Genomic DNA, 27,096 nt, shown 5'->3' on the forward strand with positions numbered 1-27,096 from the left:
CGAGCTTCTCCCTTATTTTTCATAGTTTTACGGTAGCACTGCGGCACAGTATACTCTCTTCCTTCAGGGTCTTAACCCTGAGATTTACCAGATGGTTGTCGTGGGTGGGGTTCTGACTTATGAAGACTTGGTGAGCCATTGTCACCAGGAAAAGGACAGCATTCGTAGGAACAGGTCCATGGCTTCTTCTTCTAGACCGACTAGCTCTTTGGGGCCAAAAAGCCAGTCTTTCAAGAAATAGGGAGGCACTTCTACTTCTTCCTCTGGATCCAAAGGTGTGCACCGATTTAGTGGCCAGAAGTGGAATTGTTGTCAGCAGTGCAGAAAGAGACATCCTGCAGGTCAGTGTCCTTGAGTGACCAGCGCATGTTTTCAGTGTGGACAGGAAGGACATATGAAGAGGGACTGCCCTACTCTGATGGGAGCAGCGAGTGGATCCTTAGGCACTCAGGCATCTGTGCAGCAGCAGCAGCGCCAGCAGTCGCAGCCAACGCCGCAACAGACTTCTTCTCGAGGTCATTCTTCCTTACGACCACATGTTCAGGGGCAGGTATTTTCACTGAACCAAAAACAGGCGGAGGCAGATAGTGATCGAATGATTGCAGGTACCTGTAGCTTATGTGATATTTCTGCTTATGTCTTGATTGACACAGGTGCATCACACTCATTTATTTCGGCACGATTTGCTAAGAGGCATAGTATACCTTATATTCCATTAGACGTATTGCTAGTTTTTTTGAATCCTATGGGTCAAGAAGTTTTGGCTAAGCGTCTAGTTGTGGGTTGCATTCTGAATTTCTAGGGACATCAACTTAGTGCTGACCTGATGGTTTTAGCCATGGAGGATTTCGACTGTATCATTGGGATAGATCTTCTGATTACCTATAGAGAGATAGTGGATTGCTATCAGAGGTTTGCGCAGTTTCGTTCGGAGGATGGCGATACGTGGTAATTCTATGGTGAGGGAGCGCGACCCCCGATGCTAGTGGTTTCTGCTCTGGAATCCCGGCGTGCTTTAGAGTCTGGCGGGGAAGGTTACCTTATTTACGCCATTGATGCATCCTTGGAGGGACCAAACATCCAGGAGATACCCATAGTTCGTGAGTTTCCCGATGTGTTTCCGAAGGAGATTCCAGGCTTACCACCAGTGAGGGAGATCAAGTTTGGCAGTGAGTTACTGCCAGGGACAGCACCGATTTCCAGATCTCCTTACCGATTAGCTCCTTTGGAGATGAAGGAATTGAATAAGAAACTTCAAGATCTTCTTGATAAGGGCTATATTTGGCCGAGTGTTTCACCATGGGGAGCCCCAGTCCTTTTTGTTAAGAAGAAAGATGGGTCGATGCATCTTTGCATACACTATCTACAGCTTAATCATGCGACGGTGAAGAATAAGTATCCTCTTCTGCGGATAGATGATCTATTAGATTAGTTACAGGGTACTTCTGTTTACTCGAAGATTGATCTGCGGTTGGGATATCATCAGTTGAGGGTTAGAGAGGGGGATATCTCCAAGACAGCATTTCGTATGCGGTATGGTCACTATGAGTTTTTAATGATGCCGTTTGGTTTGACGAATGCTTCAGCAGTCTTCATGGATTTGATGAACAGAGTATTTCGCAACTTTTTGGATAAGTTCGTGGTGGTGTTCATCGACGATATCCTTGTGTAATCTCGCAGTATGGACGAGCACGTTTTCCATCTTCGTACAATATTTCAGATACTGAGAGAGAGGCAGTTGTATGCTAAGTTGAGCAAGTGTGACTTTTGGATTGACCGAGTTGTTTTCCTTGGTCATGTGATTTCACGAGACGGTCTTTCGGTTGATCCTAGTAAGACGGAAGCCATTTTGAATTGGTCGCATCCGACGACAGTTTCAGATATTCGTAGTTTTCTTGGGATGGCAGGCTACTACCGGAGATTCGTGGAGCACTTTTCTTAGATTGCTAAGCCTTTGAAGCAGCTGACGAGGAAGGATGTGCCTTTCTTTTGGACGTCAAAGTGCGAGGAGAGTTTTCACGAGTTGCGATGTCGGCTGACTACAGCTCCAGTATTGTCTCTACCGTCTAGATCAGGAGGCTTTGTAGTTCACACTGATGCTTCTCTTCAGGGTTTGTGATGTGTGTTATCGCAGAGAGGTCATGTAATTGCCTATGCCTCAAGGAAATTGAAGATTCACGAGGAGAACTATCCCGTACACGATTTGGATCTTGCGACCATTGTCTTTGCTTTTTAGATATGACATCATTATTTGTACGGTGAGAAGTTCGAGATCTTCACTGACCATAAGAGTTTGACGTACTTGTTCACTCAGGTTGAGTTCAACATGAGGCATCGTCGTTGGATGGATTTGATGAAGGACTACGATTGTGAGATCAAGTACCATCCAGGTTCTTCTAATCCAGTTGAGGATGCACTTAGCCGCAAGGCGTATGTGAGTTCGCTTCGTACCAGCTCGGTTGCACGAGTGGTAGAGGAGTGTTGTTCCTTGGGTTTTACTTTCCGACACAAGAAGGAACAGCAGGGAGTTCGCGTTTCGTCAGTGCTTGCCAAACTTGCCTTGTATACTCGTATACGTGAGTCGCAGGTCATTGATCATAAAACACAGAAGTTAGCTCGTTTGGCTCAGGATGGGAATACTTCTGGTTTTCATTTGCAGAATGATGTTATGTTGTGTCTCTCTGGACGTCTGGTAGTTCCTGATGATTCCGCACTTTGAGAGGAGATTCTATCACAGGCTCACCGTAGTAGATTTTCTGTACATCCAGGAAGCATGAAAATGTACAAGGATCTACGTACAAGATTTTGGTGGAAAGGAATGAAGCGCAGTGTTTTTCATTTTGTGTCACGTTGCCCTGTTTGTCAGCAGGTCAAGGCAGAATTTCGAAGACCGGTGGATTGCTCCAGAGTTTAGAGATTCCTGAGTGGAAGTGGGAGAATGTGACGATGGATTTTGTCACCCACTTGCCTATGTCTTCCAGGAATTGTGATGCTATTTGGGTTGTTGTTGATCGATTGTCAAAGTCTGCGCATTTCTTAACTTATAATCGGGACTTTACTTTCGATCGAATGGCACGTTTATACGTGCAAGAGGTTGTTCGTTTGCATGGAATTCCGTTGAGTATTGTCAGCGACAGAGATCCGAGGTTTACCTCTAGGTTTCGGGGTAGCTTCCAGCGAGCTCTTGGCACTACTCTGAGTTTGAGTACATCTTACCACCCAAAGACCGACGGGCAGAGTGAGAGGACTATTCGTACTCTCGAGGATATTCTTCGAGCGACAGTCTTGGATTTTGGACCATCGTGGCATGAACATCTAGCGTTGGTGAAGTTTGCTTATAATAACAGTCACCACAGCAGCATTGGCATTGTAGTGACCCTTACCCGGATTACCTACTAAACAGAACTTAGGCATGCAATTTAACTTAATAAAACAGATATCAGAATAAAACTGCGGAAACCAATAACATTATACAATCCCAAGTAAAGGAATCTGTAATTATCCAATAATATACAACCAAATCGAATAGCTGTATAAACCCAAACAACAGTAATAAAACCTAGACGAAACTCCAGCTGGCCAACCACTGACTAGCCCCTCCTGGATCCACCCTCCTCGTCCAATCGCAAACCTGCCCCATGGAATAGGGTGTCCAGAAAATACAGAGTACGAGACGTGAGCATAAAACGCTCAGTGCGAGAGTATGAGTATACATGCATGCAAAGTGAACTCCCTATAGACTCAAGGTCAAGGATCAGATAACAGAGACAGACCGGGCTCTGGTATGTAGCACGCTGTGCCGTCGCTTCAGGAGGTGGCTCCCATACCTAGATAATCGTGGATACGCCGGACCCAAATCGATGGAAGTCCATCCACTAACAGGATAGGGTACAACCCTATTACAGACATCTCGAAGGAGATACAGCAAGATTCAAATGAATGCAACATAATATCATGGCATATAAATCATGCAGTCATATAATACATGCATACTCAGTCAGGATATCTCGAACAGTACTTTCGTACCTCAATACAGTGCAAGCTCTACCAACTCTAGGTCCACGCCTATAGTCTGCTCTACACTGTCAAATGATACTACTATCATTAAAGTGCTCTAAAAGCCTTAACTAAGCTATTGCATACTCCTAAATATTTATAGGGAGCAAAAGCTATACCTTCGTCCGTCGTTAGCCCTTTGATGTCGATGCCTCCAGAACTTGGGCACGACTCCGCTACGACTACCGAACGCCTCTCCGACCTCCGGACAAAGCCTAAGAAGACTAGAACAGCTCCAAAAGGACTAGAAAGGAAAGGAGAACTCGGAATTGGCAAATGAAAGTGAAGTCTCGGCCTTCTATTTATAGACAACGATCGGAACTTCCGATCCTTGATCGGAACGTCCGAACCTCGATCGGAACGTCCAATCCTGTCATCGGAGCTTCCGAAGATCCTGATCTGCCACGTGTCAAAATATCACTTGATGACTCCGGATAGGGGTGATCGGAGCTTCCGGTCCTGATCGGAGCTTCCGATCCAACCACACGTCATGCCTGACGTAATAACATCGGTGCCTCCGATCGCTCATCGGAGCTTCCGATCCTGTTCGGAGCTTCCGATCGTGCCTTCGGAGCTTCCGATCCATCCGATACCTAATTCATTTAATTAGCATTAATCCTTTAATTACTCAATTAAGGCACGGGCTACTACATTCTCCCCCACTTAAGATATTTCGTCCTCGAAATCAGATCTTAAGTACCGAATGCAAATACAGAAATCAGAAACATTCTTTATTCAAATCAAACATTTACAGAGTTTGCAACTGAATACAACTTAAAGAATGAAATCAAAACAACTCAGGATGGTCTTTACGCATCCTGTCCTCAAGCTCCCAAGTAGCTTCCTCAGTGCCTCGGCGCTGCCACTGAACTAAAACCAAAGGAATGACTTTGTTCCGTAAAACCTTATCCTTATAATCAAGGATGCGAAGAGGTTTCTCAACATAAGTCAAATCCTTGTCTACCTGAACCTCAGATCGCTGCAGAATATGAGATTCATCCGCCACATATCGTCGCAACAGAGATACGTGGAACACGTCGTGAATGCTGAATAGATGCTGTGGCAATGCTAGTCGATAAGCCAAATCGCCAATACTCTCCAAGATCTCAAACGGACCGATAAATCTGGGAGATAACTTGCCCTTAAGGCCAAATCTGAGAATCTTGCGGAAAGGTGACACTCTCAGAAACACTTTCTCCCCGACCTCGAACTGCAAAGGCCTACGCTTGATATTAGCATAACTGGCCTGACGATCCTGTGCAGTCTTAATCCGTTTCTTGATCTGATCAACAATGTCTATCGCCTGCTGGATAAACTCCGGTCCTTCAGCCTGTCTCTCCCCCACTTCTTCCCAGAAGAGTGGAGTACGACAACGTCGCCCATACAACGCTTCAAAAGGTGCCATCCCAATACTAGTGTGATAGCTGTTGTTGTAAGCGAACTCGATCAACGGCAAATGATCCTGCCAGGCTGAACCAAAATCCATGACGCACGCTCTAAGCATATCTTCTAACGTACGGATAGTGCGCTCTGACTGACCATCAGTCTCCGGATGATAGGCTGTACTCAAACTGAGAGTAGTACCCATCGCACGCTGAACACTCCCCCAGAATCTAGAAGTAAACCTGGGGTCCCGATCGCTGACAATGCTCACAGGCACTCCATGAAGTCGGACGATCTCCTGAATGTACATCCGTGCCATGCGATCCATAGAGTACTCTCGGCTATAGGCAATGAAATGCGCTGACTTGGTGAGTCGGTCCACCACCACCCAGATAGCATCACAGTTCCTCGGGGATACCGGCAAATGGGTCACAAAGTCCATAGTGATAAACTCCCATTTCCATTCAGGAATAGGCAGACTGTGAAGCAATCCTCCAGGTCGTCGGTGCTCTGCCTTGACCTGTTGACACACCAAACATCTCGAAACAAACTGATAAACACTGCGTTTCATTCCCTTCCACCAGAAACGAGTACGTAGATCCTTGTACATCTTGTTGCTCCCAGGATGAATACTCAACTTAGTGCGATGTACCTGAGATAAAATCTCCTCTCGCAACTCTTCATCCTGTGGAATCACAAGCCTACCAGACAAACACAGAAAGCCATCTGACTGATAATGAAATCCAGACGAGCTACCCTCGTTAGCTAGACGAGCTAAACGCTGGGTCTTTGAATCAGACATCTCAGCATCTCGGATCCGCGAATACAAGGCTGGCTCAGATAATATCGCAAACATCTGGATACTCTGCATACCTTTCTTATGCTTGAAGGTATATCCTGAAGTACAACAGTCATGTAAGAGTGGGTGCCCAGTGAGCCAACTGTGTGGCTATGGGCTTTGATGACTCTTTGTATAAACAATCTTTTGTTTAATAATATTTACACTTTTATGGCAATGACTTTATATTACTTCATATTGTTATATTGTGATATACTATTGTTGTTTTGATAAAGACCTTGAATATACTATAGTGTATGTAAGATGTGGTAGAACATGGAGATGTCTATCATGAAATACATCTTATAGTCACTGTATATTCTAAAAACCGTTCCTAGTCGATTGAGCCGTCCGATAATAAAGATAAGGATCGCTCGAGTTTGAGACTAGCATTTGCGATGCGGAGTACCACGTTTCATTGGTAGGGAACATGGAGATGTTCGAAGCATGCAAATGGATATTCATAGGATGAATAATCGAACTACCCTATCCGGACTTTCCAAGTGGTTATCACTTATCGAGTGGATAAAGTCCGCGGTTTTGGTTGTACACCATTAGTCCTTACGACTTGAAACATCATGGAGACTCTATATGCTAGTGCTGTGCTTTGACTCGTTTACCGACTCTATGGGGGTCATCAGGTGTCGAGATTGGGTACAGTTACGACACATATAGGAGTCAATGCATTGTTGTCAAGGATTCACCACATACTTGCGAGTGTGGATATCCTATGCGATCTGAGGAGATATTAGTGTGACAAATCTCTGGCCAGAGTACTTGATGTGATTTAAGAAATGGTTTCTTAGTAGCACATGCGATGTCACTAATTTGATCTTCAAGATGTATTGCATAGTTATCGAATCTTGAGCGACTCTCGATATACCAATGGTTGTTGATTCGATCGGGATATATGGATGAAGGGACCGTACTGTACGCTAACCAAAATCTACTGGTTCTTGTAGGCACTATCAGTGATACCTAGGGAATCATGGGGCGATGTTGCTAGGCGCTTTACCATGATTCGTTGGGCAAGTCGGAAAGTGTTGTTCCGAGTCACAAGGAGTTGTGAGCCCACGGCTAGCTGTATCCCTGAACCATTGAGGGTCACACAGTGTAATGGAGTTTTAATCCCCGTTGAGATAGTTAAATTTAAAGAGTTAAATTTAATGAACTAAGGAGTTGGACTTCTTAAATAAGAGTAAGGGAGTAGGATTTCCTAAAATGACATAGGGATGGACATTTTAGGAAACCACTGAATTCGGATTCAGGAAAATTTATTTTGACTTTAAAATGTGCAGAAATGGTTTCTGTGCACATTGGTGAAATCGGTTCATCAATCGGAGTCACGATGAATTTTATATTAATTTCTGAATGTGCGGGCTTTGCTTGTCGGGCCCTAACTTATGATTAATGGGCCCTAAGGTGTTAGTGGCCTGCATTATAAATAAGTTATTTCAGTACAGAAATTACACACAACAGGTCATTATTTTTGAGACAGAAATTTCGAACCCTCCTCTCTCTCAAAAAGCAATCGGCCGACCCCTCCCTACCTCTGCCCGAGAAATTTCGGTCTGTGATTTTGAATCGCAGTCAGGAATAACGAATCAGATTCGTTTAATCTCTTCGCAGAAAACTTCTGATAGATTTTCTAGTGCAATCTATCAGAGGGATTTGAACCCCATTCGTGGACCTGATTGAAGGAGTTCATCAGTTCCTGGGAGATACAAGAAGCGCAGAGAAATCTGTGTGGTGTCCAATAATCTCGCTTCGAGATTGAAGGTAAAATTTAATTAATTGTTATTTGAATTTTACACACACAATAATTTAATCGTTGAATGGTTGATACCCACACCATGGAATTGTTCCATGATAAAATTTTTAAACTTCCGCTGCACCGGGTATCAATCGTGATTGATCTGAGACCTCAGTTATCCAACAGTGGTATCAAAGCCAGGTTGCTCAGATCAAACGATTAAATTAATCGATTGTACAAAATTTTTGAATCTCGGTTTTTGGAAAACAAAATAAATATTTTTAAATAAAAAAAAATTTTTTTTTTTCGGGGCAAAACCCGGGCAGCGATTGGATCGCTGCCCGGTGAGGCAGCAATTGTTGCTGCCCCGGGCGGCGCACGGCGCCGCCCAAAGGGGGCGCATGGCGCCGCCCAGGACGGCGACCGTCGCCGCCCAGGGCGGCGCACGGCGCCGCCCAGCGCAGCGCTGGGCGCTGCGCAGGGCAGCGCTCGGCGCCGCCCAGGGCGGCGCACGGCGCTGAGCGCCGCCCAGGGCGACGCACGGCGCCGCCCAGCGGCGGCACCAGGCGCCGCCAGGGCAGCGATAGTCGCTGCCCTAAGGGGGCAGCCGGGCTGCCCCGGCCCGCGCCCCGGTGCGGGCCGGCCCGGGAGTGTCCCAGGCGGCCCGCGGGAAAAATTATTATTTTTATTAAAAATTAATTTTAATATGTTAAAATTTTATTTTTGGTCCGGTCAAAAATTGTTTTTGATTGGTTCACGAGATTTCGGATCGAATTGTTCGAGTCCGTAAATTTTAAAATTGATTTTGGATAAATTTGAATTTTTGGAAAATTTTAATGTTTTATCCGTAAATTGAATTTTGAAATCAATTATTTTGGTACAATTGATGATAAGATATGATCTTATGATATATTGAGTAAAATATGATTTTATTTGTAAAATTGGATTTTATAGATAAAATATGATTTTATTTGATATAGAGATAAAATATGATTTTATATGTGAAATGAGATTTTATATATAAAATATGATTTTATCTTGTTTAAATTTGAATTGCCACTGCATGTTATCCAATAAATTAATTTTGAATTAAATGTTATTGGATAAGGATGATCGATTGCCATGACCAATTTTGTAGGTGTATGTTAGGAATTTACATTTTGTTTTATATGTTGTTGGTTTTATTAATGGGCCTGGTTTATGGCCCGATATGAATGTCATATGTAATAAAAGTGGGCTTGGTTTATAGCCCGTTCCCACCCCTAAAAATGTATCCCTACTTGTCATTGTTATTTATTGTAAATACATTAGATTTAGTGGGAGATCAAGATTTGAAGACGGTGGGCCCAGCAGACAATAAAGACTGAAGAAATGTAAATTGGAAGCACATGTAATAGGATTGCATTGCATACTGCATATTACCTAGGATTGGACTAAGACCCGTGATTGGCAACCACGGGTCAATTAGAAATGGAATCGATCATCCTATATAATATTTGATATTATGATTGTATGCATGTTTAGACATAATTGCGTGAATCCGGCAAGCATGCAATAAATTAAATATGATGAGACAAATATTTTTATAATTAAAATCCCTCATTTTAAATATGATTTAAAATTTATATCAAGATAAATAAAGGAAATTTAAATTTGTTTAAATGTTCCCACCTTCCATCAACGGTCAATGTATGTGATGCTACCCGCGGATACGGTCCGGCTCATATTATTGGGGGGGGGCCGTCCGTCGGAAAGCTGTACATTGGATCGACAAATGTTGTAAGTTGGGTGGAACTCCCATGGGATCGGCTCATATTATTGGGGGATCCACATGGCGACCGTCCATCACAACTTAATATTGATGGGTCATCTTGACATGTCACTTTAAACGGCGTCATATTATTGGGCCCTTATTGGACATGAGGTAAACACATGGGGGTTGTTTTGGAAGCAATTGGGCTCTACCTTTTGAGAATTATGGTTGGCTGATATTATTCGGGACCATAAGTTTGTCAATTAGACTCCATGTTCTCACTAAGGAAAAAGTTTCCCGTTTTCACTAGAGGGTGGTGAAATCGTTAAAATAGTGGGAGTGAGATTCATAAAATTAAATTCGCCTATTTTATGTCTTAGTAAATTGTTAAACAATCATTGATATATGTCTGTTTTTCTTTTCAGTATTTCATACAATGAATTCGCGAAATCCATTATTCTCGATCCTCGAACAAAACAAGTTGACTGGCGCCAACTATACGGAATGGTTCCAGAAGTTGAAGATTGTCTTAACTTCGGAGAAAATGCTCTACGTGTTAGAGAAAGCACCTCCGAAGGAAGCACCAGCTGACATAAGTCCGGAGGAATTGGCCAAACTTAATGCATGGTGTGACCATGACATCAAGACCAAATGCTATATGCAAGCCTCGATGTCTGATGAACTCCAGAGGCGATTTGAGGACACGGTGAATGCTGCTGACATTCACACGCAACTCAAGGAACTTTTTGGGGCTCAGTCGAGGGCTGAAAGGTTCGCTACTGTTAAGGAGTTGATGACGTGCCGCATGCGTGAAGGGACTTCGGTCCGTGATCATGGGGTACGAGTGATTTGGCTCATACAGAAGTTGGCGACCCTAGATTTGGTGTTGGAGCATGAACTCAATGTGGATTTATTGCTTCTGTCTCTTCCTTCTTCATTTGATGGATTTGTGATAAATTTTAATATGAACAAGATAGAGGCCACCCTTGAAGAGATGGTCAATATGCTCGTTACATATGAATCCACACTTAAGAAGGATAAGCCAGCTTTCTTGGTGGGCTCCTCATCTTCAGCGAAGAAGGGGCCAAGTATGAAGGGCAAGAAACGTTCTACCCCACCCAAGAAAGTCGAGCCCGAGAAGAAGCAAAAGACAAAGGCTTCAAACAATGGAAAATCCAAGGATGTTTGCCATTACTGCAAGAAGCCGGGTCATTGGAAGCGCAACTGCAAGGAATATCTTGAGCAGTTGGGAACTGCAAAGGGTATGTTCTATATTGAAATAAACATGTCACTTAATACAACTTCTTGGGTATTGGATACCGGATGTGGATCTCACATTTGCAATGATTTGCAGGTGATGACAAGAAGTCGCAGGCTTAGAATGGGTGAGACCCAGCTGAGGCTCGGGAATGGTTCCAGAGTTGAAGCTACGGCCATTGGAGATGTTTGTTTGACTTTGCAGAACGGTTTTAAATTATTGTTAAGAGATGTTTTATTTGTGCCAGATTTAATTAAAAACATTATTTCTATTTCTATGCTTGATAGAGATGGCTATTCTTGCAATTTTGTGAATGGGATTTGCAATATTTACAAGAATGAATGTTTAATTGGAAATGGACAACTTGAAAACGATCTATACAACTTAAAACTAAAAGACGTTCCAGTGAATTATGTTGATAAACCGGCGACAACAAACAAAAGGAAAATCGATAGTCAAAACCCGGCAAACCTTTGGCATGCTAGGCTAGGTCATATTTCCTCAAAGAGGATGAACAAGCTAGTGGGAGAGGGCATGTTTGATATGTCTGATATTAATTCTCTACCTACTTGTGAATCCTGCCTAAAAGGAAAAATGACTAAATCTCCTTTTAAGGGGAAACCTGAGCGTAGTCAGAATCTGTTGGATTTGATCCATACAGATGTTTGTGGTCCATTTAGAGTAGGGACTCAACATGGCCACACCTACTTCATTACCTTTACTGATGATTATTCAAGGTATGGGTATTTATATTTAATGAAATATAAGTCTGAAGCATTTGAAAAGTTCAAAGAATTCAGGGCTGAAGTAGAAAACAAGTTAGGTAAAAGTATTAAAGCACTTCGATCGGATCGAGGTGGAGAATACTTGAGTACCGAGTTTTTGGACTATCTGAAAGAGAATGGGATTCTCTCTCAGTGGACTCCTCCTATGACACCACAGCTTAATGGTGTATCGGAGCGTCGTAATCGAACTTTGTTGGACATGGTTCGATCTATGATGAGCTTCACTGAGCTTCCACCTTCGTTTTGGGGCTATGCACTTGAAACGGCGGTATTGTTGTTGAACAACGTCCACACTAAAGCAGTGGACAAAACACCATACGAGTTATGGAATGGCAAAGCTCCTAAGTATTCGTACTTGAGGATTTGGGGATGTCCTGCTTACGTGAAGCGGACAGTGGGAGATAAGTTGGATAGTCGATCCAGCTTATGTTATTTTGTAGGGTATCCGAAGAATTCAATCGGATATTATTTCTATTATCCTGCTGAAACAAAGGTGTTTGTTTCTAGGAATGCCACCTTCTTGGAGAAGGAGTTTTTATTGGATAAGAAAGGCGAGATGATGGAACTCGAAGAAGTTCGAGAAGAACCCGAAATACAAAATAACGATCCTACACCTCAGGAACCATTGCTGGACACGCCTGCACCTAGAAGATCCGAAAGGACTTCTAGACCTCCAGTTCAATATGGTCTTCTTCTTGAAGGGGATCAAGATGAACCCGACATTGGATGTGATCCAAAAAACTTCAAGGAAGCAATTTCTGATGCGGATTCAAATTTATGGCTTGAAGCTATGCAGTCAGAATTGGATTCGATGCATACAAACCAAGTTTGGTCTTTAGTAGATCCTCCCGATGGAATTGTTCCGATAGGGTGTAAATGGATCTACAAAAGAAAGCTTGGGCCTGATGGTAAGGTATTGACCTACAAGGCGCGATTGGTGGCTAAAGGTTATACTCAAAGGCAAGGAGTTGACTATGACGAAACCTTTTCACCAGTTGCAATGTTCAAGTCCATAAGAATCCTAATTGCCATAGCTGCATGGTATGACTATGAGATATGGCAAATGGATGTGAAGACTGCTTTTCTTAATGGAGACATTAAGGAGGAAATCTATATGAAGCAGCCTGAGGGGTACACATCCATGGGAAGCGAGCATAAGGTATGCAAGCTTCAGAGATCAATTTATGGTCTAAAACAAGCATCAAGAAGTTGGAACCAGAAATTTGATGAAACAATAAAAGATTTTGGTTTCATCAAGAACCGAGGAACCTTGCGTGTACAAGAAAGTAGTTAAGGATGCGGTGACATTCTTAGTACTTTATGTTGATGACATCCTACTCATTGGGAATGATGTAGGGATGTTGCAGTCAACAAAGATATGGTTATCAGGTAGATTTTCGATGAAGGATTTGGGAGAGGCATCCTACATTCTTGGGATACAGATCTATAGAGATAGGTCTAAGAGAATGATAGGACTCACTCAATCAACCTACATCGATACCATATTGAAACGGTTTTCAATGGATGGGTCCAAAAGAGGACATCTACCCATGTGTCATGGAGTTTCTCTATCCAAGTCTATGTGTCCCAAGACTGATGAAGAGATAGAGAATATGACACATGTACCATATGCGTCAGCTATAGGTAGTATCATGTATGGGATGATATCTACCAGACCGGATGTAGCATTTGCTCTGAGTGTCACGAGCAGATATCAGTCTAATCCTGGTCAAATGCATTGGAAAGCCGTGAAGGACATTCTTAAGTACTTACGAAGGACTAAGAATATGTTCATGGTTTATGGAGGACGAGAACTCAAATTGGAAGGCTATACCGACTCTAGCTTCCAAAGTGATGTGGATGACTCGAAGTCAACCTCTGGATTTGTGTTCATGCTCAATGGCGGTGCTGTCTCTTGGAAGAGTTCCAAGCAGGACACCACAGCGGATTCCACCACTGAGGCTGAATACATTGCAGCATCAGCTGCTGCTAAAGAGGCCGTTTGGATGAGGAAGTTCGTCCAAGAGTTGGGCGTTATTCATGAATTTGTTGGTCCAGTCCCGGTGTACTGTGACAACACGGGTGCCGTTGCTCAAGCAAAGGAACCAAGGTCTCATCAAAGATCCAAACACGTACTGAGGAAATACCACATAATCCGGGAGATTGTGGAAAGAGGAGACATCATTGTCGAACGAGTGGCCTCTGCAGACAATATCGCTGATCCGCTTACTAAGCCCTTGCCAGGACCATTGTTTGACAAACATCGCGAAGCAATGGGTCTACGTAGTATGACTAGTTGGCTATAGGGCAAGTGGGAGATTGTAAGAGTGGGTGCCCAGTGAGCCAACTGTGTGGCTATGGGCTTTGATGACTCTTTGTATAAACAATCTTTTGTTTAATAATATTTACACTTTTATGGCAATGACTTTATATTACTTCATATTGTTATATTGTGATATACTATTGTTGTTTTGATAAAGACCTTGAATATACTATAGTGTATGTAAGATGTGGTAGAACATGGAGATGTCTATCATGAAATACATCTTATAGTCACTGTATATTCTAAAAACCGTTCCTAGTCGATTGAGCCGTCCGATAATAAGGATAAGGATCGCTCGAGTTTGAGACTAGCATTTGCGATGCGGAGTACCACGTTTCATTGGTAGGGAACATGGAGATGTTCGAAGCATGCAAATGGATATTCATAGGATGAATAATCGAACTACCCTATCCGGACTTTCCAAGTGGTTATCACTTATCGAGTGGATAAAGTCCGCGGTTTTGGTTGTACACCATTAGTCCTTACGACTTGAAACATCATGGAGACTCTATATGCTAGTGCTGTGCTTTGACTCGTTTACCGACTCTATGGGGGTCATCAGGTGTCGAGATTGGGTACAGTTACGACACATATAGGAGTCAATGCATTGTTGTCAAGGATTCACCACATACTTGCGAGTGTGGATATCCTATGCGATCTGAGGAGATATTAGTGTGACAAATCTCTGGCCAGAGTACTTGATGTGATTTAAGAAATGGTTTCTTAGTAGCACATGCGATGTCACTAATTTGATCTTCAAGATGTATTGCATAGTTATCGAATCTTGAGCGACTCTCGATATACCAATGGTTGTTGATTCGATCGGGATATATGGATGAAGGGACCGTACTGTACGCTAACCAAAATCTACTGGTTCTTGTAGGAACTATCAGTGATACCTAGGAAATCATGGGGCGATGTTTCTAGGCGCTTTACCATGATTCGTTGGGCAAGTCGGAAAGTGTTGTTCCGAGTCACAAGGAGTTGTGAGCCCACGGCTAGCTGTATCCCTGAACCATTGAGGGTCACACAGTGTAATGGAGTTTTAATCCCCGTTGAGATAGTTAAATTTAAAGAGTTAAATTTAATGAACTAAGGAGTTGGACTTCTTAAATAAGAGTAAGGGAGTAGGATTTCCTAAAATGACATAGGGATGGACATTTTAGGAAACCACTGAATTCGGATTCAGGAAAATTTATTTTGACTTTAAAATGTGCAGAAATGGTTTCTGTGCACATTGGTGAAATCGGTTCATCAATCGGAGTCACGATGAATTTTATATTAATTTCTGAATGTGCGGGCTTTGCTTGTCGGGCCCTAACTTATGATTAATGGGCCCTAAGGTGTTAGTGGCCTGCATTATAAATAAGTTATTTCAGTACAGAAATTACACACAACAGGTCATTATTTTTGAGACAGAAATTTCGAACCCTCCTCTCTCTCAAAAAGCAATCGGCCGACCCCTCCCTACCTCTGCCCGAGAAATTTCGGTCTGTGATTTTGAATCGCAGTCAGGAATAACGAATCAGATTCGTTTAATCTCTTCGCAGAAAAATTCTGATAGATTTTCTAGTGCAATCTATCAGAGGGATTTAAACCCCATTCGTGGACCTGATTGAAGGAGTTCATCAGTTCCTGGGAGATACAAGAAGCGCAGAGAAATCTGTGTGGTGTCCAATAATCTCGCTTCGAGATTGAAGGTAAAATTTAATTAATTGTTATTTGAATTTTACACACACAATAATTTAATCGTTGAATGGTTGATACCCACACCATGGAATTGTTCCATGATAAAATTTTTAAACTTCCGCTGCACCGGGTATCAATCGTGATTGATCTGAGACCTCAGTTATCCAACAAGTCACTGATCGCACTAGACATCGAATAAGTCTGAAGTGCGGATAGTCGCACCTTGCGACTCAAAGCATCAGCGGTGAGATTAGCAGCTCCCGGATGGTACTTAATCTCGCAATCATAGTCCTTAAGCAAGTCCATCCAACGTCTCTGTCTCATGTTCAATTCTGCCTGAGTGAACAAATACTTGAGACTCTTATGGTCGGTGAAGATCTCAAATTTCTCGCCATAAAGATAATGACGCCAGATCTTCAAAGCGAACACAATGGCTGCCAATTCCAAATCATGGACTGGGTAGTTGTCCTCGTGAAGCTTCAGCTGTCTAGAAGCGTATGCGATCACATGCCCATTCTGAGTCAGGACACAACCTAACCCCTGAAGAGAAGCATCCGTGTAAACTACATACCCTCCAGATCCAGACGATAATGCTAACACCGGCGCAGAAGTCAACCGCCGTCGAAGCTCACGGAAATTCTCCTCACACTCGGAGGACCACTCAAAATCCACACCCTTGCGGGTAAGCTGCGTCAACGGTCGAGCTAACTGAGAGAAGTTCAGAATGAAGCGACGATAATACCCTGCTAGACCCAGAAAACTACGGATCTCAGCAACTGTCGTCGGACGCGACCAATTAAGTACCGCTTCAATCTTGCTTGGATCAACAGAAATCCCCTCCCTGGATATGATATGGCCAAGAAAAACCACTCTATCCATCCAGAACTCACACTTGCTCAGCTTGGCGTACAATTGCTCATCTCGAAGAGTCTGCAGTACCAACCGCAAGTGAGAAACATGCTCTTCCGTATTACGCGAATACACCAAGATGTCGTCAATGAAGACCACGACAAACTTGTCCAAATATTCCCTGAAGACATGGTTCAGATCCATGAATATAGCCGGCGCATTAGTCAAACCAAATGGCATCACTAGGAACTCGTAATGCCCATAGCGAGTACGAAATGCAGTCTTGGCTACGTCCTGATCACGGACTCTCAACTGATGATACCCAGATCTCAAGTCAATCTTGGAGTAAATTGATGTGCCCTGCAGCTGATCAAACAAGTCATCAATACGAGGCAACGGATACTTGTTCTTCACAGTGACTCGATTCAGCTGCCGATAGTCAATGCACAGCCGCATCGACCTATCCTTCTTCTTTACGAAGAGAACAGGAGCTCCCCAAGGAGATACACTAGGACGAATGTACCCCTTGTCCAAAAGATCCTGTAGCTGATTCTTTAACTCACGCATCTCTGACGGAGCCAGACGATACGGTGCTCTAGAAATAGGCGAAGTACCCGGCATCAACTCTATGCCAAACTCGACTTCCCTAGCAGGAGGAAAACCCAGAATCTCATCAGGAAACACATCTGGAAATTCATCCACAACAGGAATGCTCTCTATCCCAATACTCTCAGCGGACAAATCAACTGCATAGATAAGGAAGCCTTCCCCGCCAGACTCTAGAGCTCGACAGGCTCTCAAAGCGGATACCAAAGGCATCGGGGGTCGCGCTCCCTCACCATAGAAAAACCAACTCTCACTCCCTTCCAGATGAAAGCGTACTAATCTCTGATAGCAGTCCACTGAAGCTCGATAGGTAGTCAACATATCTATTCCCAGAATGCAATCAAAGTCGTCCATCGCCAGGACCATGAGATTCGCCAACAGAACGTTCCCTTCGAACTCTAAAGGGCAACCCATCACTAGACGCTTAGTCAAAGCAGATTGGCCCGTCGGAGTAGAAACAGACATCACTACGTCTAGTGCAATGCATGGTAACTTATGCCTCTTAACAAAACGTGCAGAAATGAAGGAATGAGATGCACCAGTGTCAATAAGTATAAGAGCAGGTATACCATAAAGCAGAAATGTACCTGCGATGACTTTCTCATTCTCCTCCACAGCCTGATCATGTCTCAGGGCAAACACCTGGCCAGAAGCTCGTGGCCTCAAATGAGAACTCCCAGCAGACTGTCCCTGCAACCTCTGCTGAACGGTGGCCTGAGAACCCGATCCTGAACCGGATCCAGAACCGCCTCCCCCAGACTGTGGACAATCCCTCCGGATATGACCAGTCTCTCCACAACGGAAACAAGCTCCAGAAGCTCTGCGGCACTTGTCGGATGGATGGTTCTTCCCACAATGATCACACTTGTCCTTCTTACCATAACGGACAATACCTCCAGAACCAGAGGAAGAAGAAGATCCAGACTTCTTGAAAGTTTGGGCACGGGGACCCAAAGAACTAGCAGGTCTCGACTGAGAGAAAGACCTGTTCCGCCGAATGCTATCCTCTGCCTGATGACAACGGCTCACCAAACCCTCGTAGGACATGTCGTCGCCAACCGCCACACGGTCATGGATCTCAGGGTTAAGGCCCTGAAGAAACAGATTATACTTCATCTCTGAGCTATCAGCAATCTCGGGGCAATAGGATAGCAGATCAAAGAACCTCTGCTGATACTCATCGATAGACATGGTTCCCTGTCGCAGACTCAGTAGCTCGCCTGCCTTCGACTGTCGGAGTGCAGGAGGAAAATACCGCTTTTGGAAAGCTGTGCGGAACTCGGCCCAGGTGGCCACTCCTCTCGCCGCAAAAAAAGGTGCAAAAGTAAACCTCCACCACCTGCGCGCACGCCCATCCAGAAGATAGCCAAGGGTCTCAACCTTCTGCTCATCGGTGCATTGGAAAGTCTGAAAAGTCATCTCCATGCGGTCTAACCAGTTCTCCGCATCCTCCGGAGACTTACCTCCAACTAAGGGCTTGGGACCCATAGCTAAGAATCGACGCACAGTGAAACGCTCGTCGTCATGATGACGATGACGCCGTTCTCGACGAGGCTCCCGGTCGGCATCTCCCCAACGCCCACCAACACTGCCATGAGAACTCTGGTCGTCACGATTTGACATCTACAAAAATACCTCAAGATGAGACTAAATCCCAAGAAATCTTTTGCATGCTCTGATACCATAAATGTAGTGACCCTTACCCGGATCACCTACTAAACAGAACTTAGGCAAGCAATTTAACTTAATAAAACAGATATCAGAATAAAACTGCGGAAACCAATAACATTATACAATCCCAAGTAAAGGAATCTGTAATTATCCAATAATATACAACCAAATCGAATAGCTGTATAAACCCAAACAACAGTAATAAAACCTAGACGAAATTCCAGCTGGCCAACCACTGACTAGCCCCTCCTGGATCCACCCTCCTCGTCCAATCGCAAACCTGCCCCATGAAATAGGGTGTCCAGAAAATACAGAGTACGAGACGTGAGCATAAAACGCTCAGTGCGAGAGTATGAGTATACATGCATGCAAAGTGAACTCCCTATAGACTCGAGGTCAAGGATCAGATAACATAGACAGACCGGGCCCTGGTATGTAGCACGCTGTGCCGTCGCTTCAGGAGGTGGCTCCCATACCGAGATAATCGTGGATACGCCGGACCCAAATCGATGGAAGTCCATCCACTAACAGGATAGGGTACAACCCTACTACAGACATCTCGAAGGAGATACAGCAAGATGCAAATGAATGCAGCATAATATCATGGCATATAAATCATGCAGTCATATAATACATGCATACTCAGTCAGGATATCTCGAACAGTACTTTCGTACCTCAATACAGTGCAAGCTCTACCAACTCTAGTCCACGCCTATAGTCTGCTCTACACTGCCAAATGATACTACTATCATTAAAGTGCTCTAAAAGCCTTAACTAAGCTATTGCATACTCCTAAATATTTATAGGGAGCAAAAGCTATACCTTCGTCCGTCGTTAGGCCTTTGATGTCGATGCCTCCAGAACTTGGGCACGACTCCGCTACGACTACCGAACGCCTCTCCGACCTCCGGACCAAGCCTAAGAAGACTAGAACAGCTCCAAAAGGACTAGAAAGGAAAGGAGAACTCCGAATTGGCAAATGAAAGTGAAGTCTCGGCCTTCTATTTATAGACAACGATCGGAACTTCCGATCCTTGATCGGAACGTCCGAACCTCGATCGGAACGTCCGATCCTGTCATCGGAGCTTCCGAAGATCCTGATCTGCCACGTGTCAAAATATCACTTGATGACTCCGGATAGGGGTGATCGGAGCTTCCGGTCCTGATCGGAGCTTCCGATCCAACCACACGTCATGCCTGACGTAATAACATCGGTGCCTCCGATCGCTCATCGGAGCTTCCGATCCTGTTCGGAGCTTCCGATCGTGCCTTCGGAGCTTCCGATCCGTCCGATACCTAATTCATTTAATTAGCATTAATCCTTTAATTACTCAATTAAGGCACGGGCTACTACAGGCATGGCAGCATTTGAGGCTTTATACAGACGCCGCTTTTGTACTCCTTAGTTTTGGGACAAAGTTGGTGAACGTCAAGTCGAAGGTCCACAGATGGTTCAGCAGATGACCGTTGCAGTGGAGATGATCCGTAAGAGGATTAAGGCAGCCCCGGATCGACTGGCTTGCTATGCTAACACTCACCGTAGACCAATACATTTTGAGGTAGGGGAACATGTGTTCCTGCGAGTGTCACCATTTTGGAAGGTGATGAGATTTGGACTCAAGGGCAAGTTGTCTCCGAGATTTATTGGTTCTTTTGAGATTCTTCAGAAGGTTGGGGACGTGGCTTATCGTTTACCCTTTCCACCGTATCTTTCCAGTATTCATGATGTGTTTCATGTGTCTTTGTTGAGGCAGTACGTGGCGGATGAGTCTTACATCTTGCATCCGACTGAGGTTCAATTGGATCAGGATCTGTCCTACGTGGAGAAACCTCTCAGAATTATTGATAGGAAGGACAAGGTGCTTCGCAACAAGCTTATACCTCTAGTGATGGTGTAGTGGCAGTGTAGGGGGACTGAAGTAGCTTCTTGGGAATTGGAAAGCCGGATGCGAGCTGAGCATCCAGAGTTGTTTTAATGTTTTGAATTTTTCTTTGTAAGAAAGATTTGTACCTTGTAATGTTCAGTTGTAATAAAGAACATTTGTTTGACTTTTCGTGTTTTCCTCTAGACTTTAATTTCGAGGACGAAATTTCTTAAGTGTGGGAGAATGTAGTGACCCGTAACTAATTAAAGGTAATTAAGGGATTAATCAAACGCAAAATAAGAAATTAGGGTCATGATCAGAATGGAAGCTCCGTTGGAGAGAACGGAAGATCCGTTGGAGACAACGGAAGTTCCAATCTGGAACGGAGGTTCTGATTCGGCTTATCTGTAGCCGGCCAATGAGGAGTTGACGTGTGGCGGATGAGGGAGAACGGAAGCTCTGATGGCGCATCGGAGGTTCCGCTTGTGCTCTATTTAAGGAGGTGCCGAGGCCTCATTTTAAATGCCCCATTTCCCTTCTCTCTTCTATACTTAGCTCATTTAGTCGATTTAAGGGTTTTTAGGCGTCCTATTGAGGATCCGGAAGTGGCATAGCGATCCTGGTGTCATAGTGGAGCTGTGGCCTAGTTTTTAGGCAAGCGACAGCAAAGGGCTGACTACGGACGCAAATATAACTTTGGCTTCTTAAAAATATTTAGGAGTATGAAATAGCTTATTTAAGGCTTTTAGAGCTTAAATATTGATGCATGAGTAATTGCATTGTAGGCTCAGTAGACTGGACTAGTAGGCTTGGAGTCTAGACCAGCGGAGCTAGGCTTTGTGCAGCAGTGTTAGAGGTACGTAAGTACTGACCGAGATAGCCGGCATGATATATATGCTTATATGTTGCATGAGTATGTGCTATATATTTTTCATGATTTACTGTTTTAGCACATGCATGCTTTACACTGGACCACATCCCGAGAGATGTGAGTCATTGAAAATTTCCATAGGGAGCTTGTAACTCATCATGGACTCGAGTCAGATATTGTCAGTTTCCATATGAGTCTTGCGTCCTATTTTTGGATTCGAGTCAGGCTTTGGGGAGGCTCAGCCCCTTGTTTTGCTATCACTAGGAGTGACCATGACAGTGGAGTAGACGCTATAGTTGATAGGGTGAATATACGAGTACCCCCGCGGAGTCGCTCTCTGGCAAGGTACTGTATATTCGGTGGCTCCCTGAGAAGACTGTTTTACATAGGATTTTAAAGTCATTTTCTTGTTTCATATTAGTTTATATCATTATTTTTGTATTTAGCGTTGTCGCTCACGCCCTATGTTTTGTGTTCTTGGAATACCTTGTGGCATGGCAGGTTTGAGGCTAGACAGTCCGGGAGGGTCTAATCAGGAGTGAGACCGGTGTCAGTGGCAACGAGAGTTTAGTGGTAGGGTTGTGACCCTAAGAACTTTCGATTTGGTTGTATAAGTATATTGCACTGTTGTTATCGTCGGTTGTATTCTATCGATCAGATTTGTTGTATTCTGAATATTCCGCTATTCTCGCTCTTGTTATTATTGCATGCACCTTAATTAACTCTGATTAGGTAGTAGATCCAGGTAGGGTCGCTACACTTTTTCTCCAGTCGCAATGTTAAAGTCTATAAGGATAATGCAAGCCATAGCTGCATGGTATGACTATGAAATATGGCAGATGGATGTGAAGACGGCTTTTCTTAATGGGGATATTAAGGAAGAGAGATTTACATGTCTTAGCATGAAGGGTTTACATCTATCGGAAGTAAGCATATGGTATGCAAACTTCAGAGATCTATTTATGGTCTCAAGCAGACATCTAGGAGCTGGAACCTCAGATTTGACGGTACAATCAATGAGTTTTGTTTTACTAGGAATCCTGAGGATCCTTGTGTGTATAAGAAGGTCGGTGGGAGTGCTGTAACATTCCTGGTACTTTATGTTGATGACATTCTACTCATTAGAAATGATGTAGGAATGTTGCAGCCAACTAAAGTATGGTTAGCTAGTAAGTTCTCGATGCAAAACTTGGGTGAAACATCTTTTGTATTGGGAATACAGATCTATTGGGATAGATCGAAAATATTGTTTGTTCTCACCTAGTCTACGTACATTGATAACATCGTGAAGAGGTTCTCGATGGAAGAGTCCAAGAGAGGACATCTACGAATGTGTCATGGCATGTCCCTATCTAAGTCCACGTCTCCCAAGACTGATGCATAGATAGTGACGATGACATGCATTTTATATGCATCTGTTATTGGTAGTATCATGTATGCAATGATATCTATACATCTTGACGTGGCATTTGCACTAAGTGTTGCAAGTAGATATCAATCCAACTCTGGTCTTCCACACTGGAAATCTGTGAAAAACATCCTCAAGTATTTGAGAAGGACTAAGAATGTGTTCTTGGTCTATGGGGTGGAGAACTAAAATTGGAAGACTATACCAACTCTAGCTTCCAAAGCGACATTGATGATTCGAAGTCAACCTCTGGGTTTGTATTTATGCCCTATGGTGTTGCTGTCTATTGGAAGAGTTCCATGCAAGACAGAAATACGGATTCCACCACTGAGGTCGAATACATTGTTGCATCAGATGCAACAAAAAGAGGGTGTTTGGATGAGGAATTTCTTCCAAGCGTTGGGTGTTATTCCTAATGGAGTTGCTCCAGGTCTCATCAAATATCCAAACGTATACTGAGAAAATACCACATCATCCGGGAGATTGTGGAAAAAGGAGAGGTCTCATTAGACAGAGTCGCCTCCGCAGATAATGTTACTGATCCACTAGCTAAGCCTTTACCAGGACCATTATTCGAAATTCATCGCGAATCAATGGATTTGAATCATATGGGTAGTTGGCTCTAGTGCAAGTGGGAGATTGTTAGAGTAGATGTCCGTCGAGCCAAGTGTTAGCCGATGGTACTTGAGAGAACTCTTATATGACAATATTTATTTTAATAATATTTGACATTATTTAATTTGGCACACCTTTATATGTATACTCATGCTAGTTGCATAGATAAAGCCCTTGAATATATAATTAGTAGAAAGAATATGAGATGATCATGTGATGACTATAATGAAACTCATATTTGGAATACTGTATATTCTAAATTGTTCCTAGTCTATTCATCCGCCACAAATAAGGATAAAGGATGCTCGAGCTTGAGACTAGTATTTGCGATGTGAGTACCACGTTTCATTGGTAGGGTACATGGTGATGTTCAAGAATGCAAATAGGTTCTCATTGTAGAGAGCACTGAACAACCTTCCCTAAAGGACTTTCCAAGTGGTTCTCACTTATCGAGTGGAAAAGTCCTAGTTTATGGTTGTACATCATTAGTCCTTATGACCCAGGATAACATGGAGATTCTATATGCTATAGATTCACTTTGACTTGTTTACCGACTCAACTAGGGTCATCAGGTGGCAATGTTGGTGTGTTGTCGAAACATATAGGAGTCAATGCATTGTAGTCGGGGATTCACCGCTTACCTATGGGTATGGATATCATATGTGTTCTCATGCATATGTAGCTTGAAATCTCTGATCAGAGTATGTGGTAATTAAGAAAGGGTTTCTTGAATTACACTTTCGATGCAACTATGGCATGACACATAGTTATCGATTCAATGACAACTATCGATAAACCAATGGTTGTCGAATCGGTCGGGATATATGAGTTGAAGGGACCGTATTGTACGCTAACCATAATTGAATGGTTCTTGCAGGCACTATCATTTGATTCCTAGGGAGTCATGTAAGCGATGTTGCTAGATGTTTAACATGATTGGTTGGGTACTATCAAACTTGAGTTTTCTGACGTTCTTATTATCAAGGAGTTGATAAATAAGAATGGAGTTATATAGGGTATGCTCGTATAAGGGACTTGTTGATCCCAAATCACATGGAGACGTGAACCCACTGCTAGTTGTATCAATGAACAATTGAGGATCATACAAGTACTAGTTTTTCTAGATCCCGTTGAGAATAAAAATTGGTTCAATATATTGAACGACTTATAAAAGAGTTTATAAGTGAGATAAATTAGAATTATGACTTCTATACAAGAATAAATGGGAAAATAACTTTTAATTTGTGAATGTGTTTCAAGATTAAAAGTTGACTTAAATAAATAATTAGTTTTTTTTGTAAATGTGATTTACAAAAATATTATTATTAATATGAACTTAATTAAATTAATTTCAAGTGTTGAATTAATTAAATATTAGTGGGTCTTGTAGAGTCCAAATAATTAAATTAATTCAAATGTTGAATTAATTAAACACTATTGGGTCTTGTAGAACCCAAATAGAAATAGTGTTGAATAATTATTATACTAGTGGGCTTGAATGAGTTCAAGTTGGATTTAATTTATTGATTAAACTTAAATGAGTTTGAGTTTGATAATTAATTAAATATTAATTTCATGGGTCATGCATATATATATATATATATATATATATATATATATATATATATACGATTGACATATAATATATATATATATACAATACATGAGAGAGAATGAATATAAAGAGTTAAAAGACAAGATGCACACTTTTCTATGCATTCTTTTATTTTTTTTCATGCATGCTTTGTCTTTTGTCATAACACACTTTTTAAGTACCAAGACAAGCAATATTCCTTCTCTCCAACAAGCATAATGGCCAAACACTCTAAGCAATTATTCTCCAATTTTTATCTTTCATCTTGGGAGAAAAGGCAAAGAAAATGCTCTAAATATTCTAGTGCATATTTATGGTGGATCTAGTTTTACTAGTCGTGGACCTAATTTGAAGTGGAGTCCAATTTTCGAACAAGAAGTGTTCTTGGAGGCTCGAATCCTTTGAGCAAGGTGTGCTCTTGGAAGCTTGTAGATAGTGTCTACCATTTTAAGAGCTAAGTTGTTCACAACTTGGTTGAAGCCATAAATCAATCTTTTAAGATTGATAGGTAAATATTTCTTAAACACCCTATGAATGTTTAATATTTTGAATTCTACACACGTGCTTGGTTTTTAAACAAAATTTTTAAACTTTCATTGCGCTTCCGGGAACAAGAGAACCGATCCAACATAAAGTTCTTGAGTGCTTAAATTTTGTGCTTCATGATTTAGACCCACGCTCTTTTAGAAAAAAAATCATCAATGAAGGTTATAAAGTACCTTGATCCTCCATGGGTCAAGTTCTTTGAGGGGCCCCAAACATCCGAGTGAATGTAATAAAAAAATCCTTTGGTTTTGTGGACGGTTGGATGAAACTTCACTCTAGTTTTCTTTCCAAGCACACAGTGTTCACAGAATCAATCTTTCTGATTTTTTCTTTTTCGAACACTCCTTGCTTATTCAGTTCATGGAGACCCCTCTCACTGATGTGTCTCAATCGATTATGCCATTCCTTGGTCATGTCAGTGCTCGACCAAACAAACAGTCCAGTTGAGTCAAACTATCAATCTAAAAAGATTGATTATGACTCCAATCAAATTGTAAACAACTTGGCTTTTGAAAAAGGTAGACATCTTCTACAAGTTTCAAAGAGCACACCTTGCTCAACATGGCTTTTCCTTCAAATTAGGTCCACGACTAGTCAAACTAAATCTATCATATATATGCACTAGAATATATAGAACATACTAAATCTATCATATATATGCACTAGAATATATAGAACATTTTTCAATGAGAATCCTTTGCCTTAAACCACAAAAGATGGTGGCAAAAATATATTGGAATATATTAACAGGGGTGGATGGCCAAATAAGTTGGAGTGGGAGTCAAGAAAGGTTTCTTATTTTTTGTAGATGTATAATGGCAAGATTTAATACATGCATAGTTAATTGTGTCCATTATCTTTTAACTCTTAAACTCCTCTCATGTATATATTGTATGTATTATGTAAATAAATACATACAAAGCCCATGAACTTAATATTCAATTTATTAATAAGCTCAAACTCATTTAAGCTCAATCAATAAATTAAATTCTATTTAAACTCATTCAAGTCCACTAATAGAATAATTATTCAACACTTCTTCCATTCGGACTCTACAAGACCCAATAGTGTTTAATTAATTTAATTATTTGGACTCTGCAAAGTCAATAATATTTAATCAATTCAACTCTTGAATTAATTTAATTAAGTTCATAATAATATTTTTCAAAATCACCATTTCAAAAACTAATTATTTATTTAATTCAATTTTTAATATTGAAACACATTTACAA

The 27,096-nt window shown here is 42.3% G+C and overlaps 1 protein-coding gene across 1 annotated transcript; it reads left to right on the forward strand.

The window, feature by feature from the left end:
• Window positions 1–20,413: 20,413 nt before the first annotated feature.
• LOC140889221 (uncharacterized) lies at window positions 20,414–20,863 on the forward strand. The gene is made up of 2 exons (XM_073296931.1): window positions 20,414–20,635; window positions 20,720–20,863. The coding sequence occupies exons 1-2, from the start codon at window positions 20,414–20,416 to the stop codon at window positions 20,861–20,863; spliced, it is 366 nt and encodes a 121-aa protein (XP_073153032.1).
• The last annotated feature ends 6,233 nt before the right edge of the window (window positions 20,864–27,096 follow it).

This window comes from Henckelia pumila, chromosome 3, assembly GCF_033568475.1.
Source record: "Henckelia pumila isolate YLH828 chromosome 3, ASM3356847v2, whole genome shotgun sequence".
In the NCBI taxonomy this organism is placed as follows: Eukaryota; Viridiplantae; Streptophyta; class Magnoliopsida; order Lamiales; family Gesneriaceae; genus Henckelia; species Henckelia pumila.